Source organism: Haliotis rubra, unplaced genomic scaffold (genome assembly GCF_003918875.1).
Source record: "Haliotis rubra isolate DU_JTF1 unplaced genomic scaffold, ASM391887v1 Scf1408, whole genome shotgun sequence".
Classification (NCBI taxonomy): domain Eukaryota; kingdom Metazoa; phylum Mollusca; class Gastropoda; order Lepetellida; family Haliotidae; genus Haliotis; species Haliotis rubra.
The window spans coordinates 166,563-177,458 of NW_025765346.1; the positions used below are offsets into that span (position 1 = coordinate 166,563).

The 10,896-nt window shown below is 38.7% G+C and overlaps 1 protein-coding gene across 2 annotated transcripts; it reads right to left on the reverse strand.

The window, feature by feature from the left end:
- Positions 1-868: 868 nt before the first annotated feature.
- Positions 869-4,456, reverse strand: LOC124268966 (fucolectin-5-like). 2 transcript variants are annotated; one of them, XM_046703992.1, is made up of 4 exons: positions 4,343-4,456; positions 2,950-3,171; positions 2,264-2,491; positions 869-941 (listed from the first exon to the last, which is right to left on the reverse strand). In XM_046703992.1, exons 1-4 carry the CDS (start codon positions 4,446-4,448, stop codon positions 937-939), a joined length of 561 nt encoding a protein of 186 aa, XP_046559948.1. In that variant the 5' UTR covers positions 4,449-4,456; the 3' UTR covers positions 869-936. The 2 variants fall into 2 exon arrangements, with proteins under 2 accessions (XP_046559948.1, XP_046559947.1); XM_046703991.1 differs by lacking the exon at positions 869-941 and having other exon boundaries at positions 1,882-2,491.
- Positions 4,457-10,896: the final 6,440 nt, after the last annotated feature.

The following is a 10,896-nucleotide window of genomic DNA, read 5'->3' on the forward strand; positions in this document are numbered from 1 at the left end:
TTCAGGACCTTTCACTGATCACTGGTTTGCTTGGTTCAGACTCGCTTATTTACAGACCGCAGACATCTGGAAATTGCTGAGTGTGGCTTTAAACAGCATCTAAACAAAGAAAATGACGAAAACAGGAAATCTCTGTGGGAACAATCCTCGATAATCTCCAGGATATACGTTACGATCACTCTCCACTATACCCTGGATGCATCCACGGCTTTGCCTGATGATTTTATTACCTCCCTTGGCTGGCTTTTTATCCAATCAGGTGTCTACGCTGGGAAGTTAAGCGAACTAATCACAACTCACTTTCGCTTTTTAAATTATCTAACCGATTAAACTTGGCAACACAATTGATGCAGAGGTACTCTGAAAGAGGTAGAAGTAGTTCTTTTATGTATTTTTTGAAAGTTTCAAATCTGTCAATTTGTCTGTATTATTTCCTAAAAATCTGAGTGGCACTGCGGACAAACATTCGCGACTACGACTGCGACCGCTATCTTTGTTGACACTGACAAGCTCGGATGTAACGGCTGCTTAGCTGATTGGCTACTGTAAGAATGCGGAGCCAGCAAAGGGAGGTAATAAATCACCGGGCCAAGCCGTGGATGCAACGTATACCCTGGAGATTATCGAAGATGTGAGGGAACATACCTTTCAGTAGAGTTTCAGTTACCAGTTGAGTGGAAACTGTTGGGAAGGATGAACAACGTAAATAATGACAGTGACACTGCCAGTCTGGTGACCAAAAACTCCGTTTGGAAAGACATCTTGCTAGTTTCTTTCTTGCTGAGGAAAGTATAACAACCGGTGGTCCAACAACTGAATCAGTCGTGTACAAACAGCAGAGAAAAGACGATAATTATTATCTATCGATAAACCTGTTTATTATATCAGAGAGAATGTGTGACACTTTCCTAAATGTCGTTAGGCCCGGGTCGGGTGTTATACTGAAAGTAAATTCGGATAATATTTACTTCTGAAATCAGACTAATACATAAACATGGTTGTTTTATGAATAGCGTCATTTTGCATAGGCCCGTGAAGATCAGGATACAATTGGTCTCTTGCAATCCATGCTTGTTGAGTGTGTGTTAGTTCAGATTATAGGTCACACCGGCAGTATTTCAGCCATACCGTGGCTGAAATAAGTTGTAAATCCGTAATACATACAGTTTGAATTATAACAAAAACTACCCACGAAAGACAGTTAAACAACTAGTATATCATAGATATGAATATAAAAATAACACGTAAATCTAAAACATTTTAACTATTGAAGACAATATAATTTAAAGACAGGCTGTATATTGCCAGCAACTGAAGGTAGATCGCCATTCGGACCATGGGAAGTTACAGTAATTTGCTTCGTCATGGACCTATAGTCTGTTTGCAGTGAAAACGTACCGATGAATTTCATTCTAAACAAAAATGTAAATCAAATAAAGTGAAAATAAGATTGCGATCCTCATAATTTTACCTTGCCAATTGAACAGTTAAACCTCAAATTTTTAATTGAAATCAAGATACAAGTTGTTTAATAAACGATCATAGTTTCAAATCGCTATTATTGGTTTGTATCACAAGGGGGTAAGTGCAGTAGTTGGAACAATGAAATGAATGCACGTGCGGTACGTGAAGAGCGTTAGCTTACTTGTTCTTGGTGTTTCATTTAATGTGCATACCCCCTTGTAATGCAAACCAATAATAACGATTTAAAACTATGATCGTTTGTTAAACAACTTTTACCCTAAGTTGAATAACATTCTGAGATTTAAATGTTCAATTAGCAAGGTAAAACTATGAGGATTCGCAATCTTAATTTCACTTTATTCAATTTAATTTTTTCTTTAAAGTGAAATTCATAGGTACGTTTTCACTGCAAACAGACTATAGCTGAATTTACGCTATCAGTTCAGCTACTAGCAATATCAGACAATCTAGCCATGATTTTAAATAACATATAAACTATTGTGAAAGAATTTATTTTAAATGTTTGGGACTTACAGTGTAGTATTTTTGTTTGTTTCAATAAGCGACTAATGGGGTCGTGTGACCAGGCCGTTATTATTATCCCAAATCGATGTCACTGAATTGAATCACTTGATTGCCTGGTCTAGACGAGATTAGTTACAGACCGCCATCGTGTACCTGTAATATTACTTTGAATACCAAACAAAACATTTACATGATTGAAATGACTGTGCACTGAATTATCATGTGTGAAGTTGTTTGTAATTATTTTCTCGGGTGAGGTTGTCTACTGCTTTACCTTTGATGAGTTTTCCACGAACCACGACTTCGCAGATGGTGAGATATTCACGGTTTGGTGGTATATAATGTAACATCACGTATCGACCCGTTGTCGAAGGGTTGCAGACTAGAACCTCAGGCCTTGACAGTCGTCCTTTCTTTTGTGCACATGTCATTGGCTGGGCAGTGCTGGTATTCATGGGGTTTTCTTTAAACACTAGGACTTCCAGGTCATGGAATCTGTATGCTGGCATCAAAACACCACACTATCAGAGTCAACAGTCACAGTAAAGCATGACAATTTGTCATCCAGATGTTTATTTCCGGGTTCACTTCAGGAAGAAAATATATACCGAGGGAATGCAAGATCATGCTTTATTATAAAATATGTAAATATACTCTGTAAACAAATTAAAATCGTAAATTTGTAAGAGACAAATGAAAGAATGGGGAATGCATTAAAGCGGTATTGAAGTGTGACAGAAGAGAGTATGACCCCCAACGATCTCGAAGGGCGATATGGTAAAGTTGCTAATTTCAAAGATTTTTGGAACAGTGATGCCCAAGACCACCACGACTGGTGAAATATTCATTAACTATACTCTTCAAAAGAAGTAGGGAAATTTAAATGTTTAGTTTACGATTGAAAAACTTGGGAGATGTATCGATGATGCAGGAAAAGTGCTATCATTATCAAGCACTTACCATAACCATCTGTCCGTCTGTAAAGGGTGACGTTGTGCACATCATAGTTTCCTTGCAAGTCAACCATCCACCAAGGTTTCGGCACAGAAGCATGGGAAGTAAAGCATTGACCTGCTATACGATTTCCGCCCTTGTCACCGTCAACCACATGGTTAGGATTAGAACGTCCGTCAAAGTCTTTACATCCGTATGCAGGTTTGCCAAGGGCCAGATTGCTGATGTCTGGAAGACGAATCCATAAAAAAATTAAAAATAAATAAATAAACATTTCAATGTCAAAACAGTTAAGGATCTCTTTACCACTGTTATTTTTCATTCAGTTATTTTTTTTTTTTTAAAGAAATTGATTTATTGATTTAATTGATGCATTCTGATTAATATGTTCTGTAGATATATATATTTTACTGATTGGTAATTTAGATTAGTACCTTAAATTGTTAGTGGCTGTACCCTCAAAGTGGGTTAAAGCATTGTAAAATTATTGTCCTCCTGAGAGGGTACGTAAGTCCCAAAACTTTCATTGTCAATTTAGCTCCACCAACCTTTGTATTCGTAGTGTTTTTGTTTTAAAATTTCGGCTGAATTTGCCTACAATCGCCAGCGACTGATGGGATGATATAAATCCAGCTAGGGTCCATGGAGGTAGGCAAAGTACTGTAAGTCCCCATGATCCCTAGTATGGTGATCTTCCTTCTGTTGTTTGCGATCAATAGCCCCTTTTTTACATTGTATTGTCCAAAAATAGTCTCCTACTTGTATGCTAGCTAGTTTTAATTAATTTTGTGATAATCTCGTATTTATGCTGTCCACCGTTGACAGGGTTTTATATATTATGTGTATGTATTATGAATTTAGAACTAGTTTTAGTCACGATATGGCTGAAATATTGCCGATGTCACTTTAAATTTTAACTTACTCACTCACTTGAAGCAGAATAAGTAGGTAGACGCAAATGACGCTCATATGTCATAAATCATTTATAATCAAAGCTAGGCTTTCATACGTTACCCATGTGGGTAATCGAACTTGGTTCTCAGGAGTGATGATCACATTGCTTTAACCACTAGGCTACGTAACCGCCTCTGATAACCAGGAATCAGGACAAGTCTGGGTACCGTTTCACGATTGACTGTTTTTTTTGTTTTACGCCGCACTCAGCAATATCTCAGTTATATGACGCCGGTCTGTAAATAATAGAGTCTGGACCAGACAATCCACTGATCAACAGCTTGAGCATCGATCTACACAACTGGGATACGGTGACAAGCGTGAACCAAGTCAGCGAGCCTGACCACCCGATCCCGTTGGTCGCCTTTTACGACAGGCATGGGTTACTGAAGACCAATTCTAACCCGGATCTTCCCGGGTTCTTACCTTCAGAACGCGAGTTTACCTAAATTCAGTGCCTTTGTGACTTTGTCCAACTTTGTGGAGATGTCGAGAAGCTTGTTCTCTGTTTCCTTTTGTCGCAACCCAACAGACTTCAGCTCTGACTTCATCTCTGAAATTGCAGGGAGTAAATATGATTTAGTTTAATGCACTAATAACGGGTTTTGAGCGAAACAGAATGTTCATACCGTCCCGTTCAGTGCAAATATTACACATCTTAGAATGAAACATTTCCAAATTTTGCGTCATAAGTTTGTGAAATGTTCATTTTTCCATCTAAAGCTCACTTAGCTCATTTATTACACAGCGTAGGAGGTAAAGTTTCAAAAATAATACTTTAAGTGAGTTAGTTTAGTTTTTGCGCCGCTTTTAGCAATATTACAGCAATATCACGACGGGGGGCACCAGAAATAGGCTTCACACATTGTGTCCATGTGGGGAATCGAACCCGGGTCTTCGGCGTTACGAGCGAACCCTTAACCACTAGGCTACCCCACCGCCCCTCATAATGTTAAGTCATGGGTACTTGTATATGCTATCAATGTATATCAATGTATTATGGCATAAATACTGTTTATGGTATTAATGTGTTTTAGAATGGACAACGTGAAATGTTAATACTATGTCATAAAGTAAAAGGGTCTATGGAAACAGCATTTAGAAACTAACTAAGTAGCGCATGTCCATTGCTGTTTTCGATATTTTCCCGATGTTCCTTACGATATAATATAGTTGTTCAGCACTTCAAATGATACAAAAAATATCGTCCTTAAAAATGAGCGCGTACAAGTCGATAAATACATGTACCGGTGTTCCACAGTAGATATCGCTTGTGTGAGATCAGACGATATCTCCTAGGAGATATCGTTTTGACAGTAGATTTTGTACAATGCCCTGACAATGCTATGACGTCATGAACTTGTTGACGTCACAATGTTATGACATCTGCAAATCTAATGGCAGTACTGTGTTCAGAGATGTACATTTTTTATTGAAAACTAATGAAGAGTGATTTTTTATGATAAATAGAATCTCACCCTCGTGTCTTCTGATATCAAATATATCAACACTCGTTGATAAAAGTAAAAATATCGTCGGCAAGCCTCGGATATTTGTAACTTTATCAACTCGTGGTGATATACTTGAAATCAAAAGACACTCGCGTGAGATTCTCTATTTATTCCAGGAGCGTGTATCTATTTGATATCAAAAGACACACGGATGAAATCATTAGCATAACACAAACCTCATTTTTTTTTCAGTTTGTAAACAGCAATAATAAGGGAATATCTGATCAGCTTCAGTGATAGAGGGATTGGGCATGCAATTTCATTGTGATGGGAAGCTATCTGCCAAGTATCCTTATGTAATTTCATTGTGATGAGACGGTAATCTGCCAAGTATCCTTATGTAATTTCATTGTGATGAGACACTTATCTGCCAAGTATTCTTATGTCATTTTATTGTGATGAGACAGTTATCTGCCAAGATTCCTTATGTTATATCATTGTGATGAGACAGTTATCTGCCAAATATCCTTATGTCATTTCATTGTGATGAGACACTTATCTGCCAAATATCCTTATGTCATTTCATTGTGATGAGACAGTTATCTGCCAAATATCCTTATGTAATATCATTGTGACGAGACACTTATCTGCCAAATATCCTTATGTCATTTCATTGTGATGAGACAGTTATCTGCCAAATATCCTTATGTCATTTCATTGTGATGAGACAGTTATCTGCCAAATATCCTTATGCAATATAATGACACAATGTTTAAGTTCGTCTTCGAGAAAAAGAAAATCACAATAAGCTGATCTGATCTGGTCGGATCTGTGAAGCTAGAACTAAGAACGCTATGAGAATATTATGTTTGCACCTTCCTCTCCTTCAGTATCTGATTCCATATTTTGCATCTTCTTCAGAATTTTCTCAATCTTCTCATCGCTTACTTCTTGTCGGGATGACACAGACGCAAGGTCGGACTGGACCTCTGAAACTAGAAACAAATCATCCATGCACCGTATCATGGTATTCGCAATCGAAAATACTGGTGCTAGGCTTGACAATAGATTTTCTACCCGTGAAGAGCTGGGTTAGAATTGATGTTTAGAACCCATGCTTGTCATAAGAGGTGACTAACGGGATCGCGTGGTCAGGTTTACTGGCTTGGTTGACACATGTCATCGTATCTCATTTGCGTAGATTGATGGTCATGCTGTTGATCACAAAATTGTCTGCTCCAGACTCAATTATTTACAACCGCCATATATCTGAAATATTACTGAGTGCGGCGTTAAACAACAACCAACCAATACATTTTCATTTGGGGTGCAGTTTGGCAATGTCTCAGGCGACAGTATTCGACTACAGACACAAAGGGTTTCATGAAGAGTATTCGAGGTGTTGGTATGGTTCATATTCCAAGAAAGATGTACTAGTGATACTTACAAAGAATCCTTGCGACTGAAGAGCAAGTGTACTTGAAATAATATGTCATGGTAAACCTCTGGAGTCGAATACGCAGTCAGTCTACTCTTGCGTGTGAAGAAATAATCACCACTCGAACTTGAAAGCCGCAAAACACTACTGCACGCATTACGTCTTCATCTTTAAAATAATTTTAGGTTACTACACTTGCTCCTTTGTAGATAGGGTCAACTATGTCTTTTCTTGACTCACATCAATAACTCCTAGGGGAGTTAGTGAGTTTAGATTAGTTTTACGTCGCATCCAGCAATATTCAAGCAATATCGCAGCGGTGAACACCAGAAATGGGTTTCACATATTGTACTCAAGTCGGGAGTCGAACCTAGGTTTTCGGCGGGACGAGCGAACGCCTTAACCACTAGGCTACCCCACCGCCCCGTGGTTGAAGTCGCTTGATCTCGGCCAATTCCTGTGGAAGCCAGTTGTGAAGGAAAACACGAGATTCAAACATTCAATTCGGAAGTGGACAAGTGATTATTTATCTACATATGACAGTTAAGATGATGTTTGTGTTGCTTTGTTGTTTTTGGAAACGTGTAATTATGTAATGAGAATGATTGGTAAGAAATTCGTACCTGCTTCTCCATCACTTCCTTCCATGTCATGTATTTTCCCCGTGAGCTTTTCGACCATTTTTTGCATCTCATCCATTTGACCTTTCATAACTAGGAAATATATACAACTGTTAATACAATCCGAGATTAATTACAGATGAAGAACTATGGATACATGTCAGTGTGATGTTGTAAATGATACACGATGGACAATCCAATCTATTCTTCCTCAGGCTACGATGTGTCTGAAAGCCTCCTAGGGACATCGCGTCATTTACAAGTTAAGTAGAAAGGCGGTATCTAAATAACTCTGCACGAGCGTGGAAAATACACGCCATCATTAGGTATCCCGAAATGGTAGAATGGTTGTTCAGAATTTAAAATGGAAATCAACTGTCCAAATGAAGGTATTTAGCATGCAATCAATATTTAGAATGGTATCAGATGGTTCAAGAACCTCAATGTTCGTTTTGATTGATCTGCCATAGCTATTAATCAGAGTAATAGTTTATCCTGCAAGGAAGAAACATTATCTTCAAGGGTGATGGTGCCATACCATTTTTCATCTTCTGGCATGTAAATGACAAGGAAAACACGGTCTTATAATTGACTTGAGTAAAGAAAAAGAAGACAAAGGACGAAATAAGGGACTATGGTGGTTCAGTCGTCTAGGACGCATAAACTCTCGACTTTCGTTTTATCATAGGGTTTGTACTAGACCCAAGCCTAAGGGGTTCACAAACGTGTGACTTAGGAATTATGTACTCATAAAATACAGTGATATGGCTGAAACATTGTTCCAAGTGGTTTTAGACGCAAATCAATCTTCTTCTCCAACTTCCTACAGCTACATCTGTGCGCCTTGCAGGCGGCATGTTATTGTGCTCTCACCTTTATCCACTTTTCAATGCTTTATGCCTCTCATACGCGACTGAAAATTGACATACATGTTTGGACACAGAAATTCTACCAGTATTAATGGAAACAATTTGTAAAATATGTTTTATTCGTGCATATTTACATTGTTCATTTTGAAATCAAATTGACTGCTTTCATCATCGAACAAGCTATCAGAGACAAGGTTCAGCTTGCAGTCATCAGCATGGGAGACAGACAATGGACGTACACTTACACCAGCGAGTGCTTACATAACCTGAGACGCAAACAAAGGCTGTGTCCTGAGACGTTGCATCATATCAGATCCCCAGGAATCTGTGATACAAAGCCTACTAAACGAGGAAAGCGCAGTGGTCGAAGAAAACAAAGACGTATTCAAGTTATACTCAATGTGTATCCTAAACAACCAAATAGTGTCAACATTGTTCATAGATTTATCAACGTTGACAATAACATTCAAGTTCACCCTAAACCTTTCAGAGAATTATTACAACTCAGATTGTGGAATGCTCGTTCTTGCAGGAATAAATCTGTGGAGATTTCAGATTGCATTCTTGATGATGACATTGACGTTGCTGATATTACGGAAATGTGGCTCCATGACATCGGAGACGAAACACAGATTGTGGAAATGACTCCTGTAGGATACACAGTGAAACATGTTCCAAGGCTTCATTCGTTAGGCGGAGGAATTGCATTGTTACACAAAGAAGAACTGATCGTTGAATCAGTTTGTGTTAGTCATGAAGATTTTCAATCATTTGAACTAATGGAGGTGTTACTGAAGCATGATTCACAATCAGTGCGTATTGCTTGTATATACAGACCACCTCCTTCTAAAGCAAACAAACTTACAAATATGGATTTCTGTAGGGATTTTAGTTTGCTTTGTGATAGATTGTGTGTCAGGAAGGGAAAAGTTCTTATTCTTGGGGATATGAACGTGCATTTTGATAACTCATCTAAGCCCTTTGTTAAGAGAATACTTCACGTTTCGGAATCACATGGATTACAGCAGCACATACAAGAGGCTACACACAAGTCTTTCCATACATTAGACTGGATAGTCACTATGGATGCTGAGAACCTGGTGAAACATGTTCACATTGAGAATAGACAAATGTCAGACCACTTCTTGATGACTTTCACAGTGGACCTAATACACAAGGAGCTGTAGGGTTAAAGCACCGTGCATTGTCGCAATATCAAGAACATTCATATGGAGGAATTCAAGAATGAAAACGTTGAGTCCCTTGATAATACATGTGAAACCACTGATTGTCTGGTTGATAGTCTGCACACAACTCTTGCATCTTTGCTTGACATACATGCTCCATCTAAGGTGAAAAGAGTTAGGAAAAAGAACAATACTCCATGGTATTCAAATGTGATTCTATATGCTAAAAAACGCAAGCGAAGCGCTGAGCGTAAATGGAGGAAGAGTACGCTTGAAATCGACAGACAAATCTACAACAGTGTCAGAAATTCTGTCAATACCCTTGTGGGGAAATGCAGAACTGATTACTACAATAAGGTTATTATAAGCAAGGCTCGAGATCCAAAAGCCTTGTTCTCCACTTTATTCACATTGATGGGGAAGAACTCGGAAGTTATTCTACCGGTTGGGCACGATGATTCTTCTCTGGCCAAAGTCTTCTGTGAGTACTTTTCTGACAAGATTTCCAATATCACATCCAACTTTACCAATGAGCAAGAGGTTACCAAAACTCTATGAGTACAAAGGATTTCCTATGGATAGTTTCAGACCCTTGACTGAAACTGAGGTTCTGAAACTAATCGTGAGCTCAAAGCCAACTTTTTGCACTCTGGATCCGATTCCGACGAAGCTTTCTTGAACTTAATTGATGTGCTTTTACCTGTCACTACCCAGATCATCAACCTAAATTTACAAGCAGGTAAAGTGCCAGATTCTTTCAAGTCAGCCGTGGTCAAGCCATTGTTGAAAAAGTCTAACTTGGACCCAAGTTTGGTGAAGAATTACCAGCCAGTGTCCAATGTATCATTCAAATCTAAACTTCTTGAGAAAGTGGTTAAACTCTCAGACTTCAAGAGCATTTAGTTGCCATAATCTTCTTTACAAATACCAATCGGCCTACAGGACGGGACATGGAACAGATACAGCCCTGAATTGTGTTCTTAACGATATAAACATGAGTGTTGAAAGTGGTGATGTTTCTCTTCTGGTACTGCTCGATCTTTCCTCGGCTTTTGATACGGTGGATCACCAGAGATTGTTAGCACGATTACAGTGTGAGTTTGGAGTACAAGGAACTGTTCTCACCTGGTTCAAGTCCTATCTGACGGACAGAAGACAATGTGTGATGATAAGGGACACCAAATCAGAGAACATCCAACTGACATGTGGAGTTCCCCAGGGATCCGTGCTTGGTCCCGTGCTAATTACTCTATATACATGTCAACTTGGAAACATCATACAAGATGTTCCACACCACTTCTATGCTGATGATTCCCAGCTGTTGAAAGGTCTTCCTCTGGACCCTCAGTTACAACAATCAGCTGTACAGGACATGGAATCATGCATTCAAGATGTCACGACTTGGATGGCAACTAACAAACTACAGCTGAACGT

Excerpts from the sequence above, each read along its gene's own strand:
- LOC124268966 (XM_046703991.1), bottom strand. The coding sequence starts at position 4,448 with ATGAAGTCAGAGCTGAAGTCTGTTGGGTTGCGACAAAAGGAAACAGAG. Across the intron at positions 3,172-4,342 it reads CACAAAGGCACTGAATTTAG|ACATCAGCAATCTGGCCCTT; the intron begins GTAAACTCGCGT and ends TTCGTCTTCCAG. Across the intron at positions 2,492-2,949 it reads CAGACGGACAGATGGTTATG|CATACAGATTCCATGACCTG; the intron begins GTAAGTGCTTGA and ends TTTTGATGCCAG.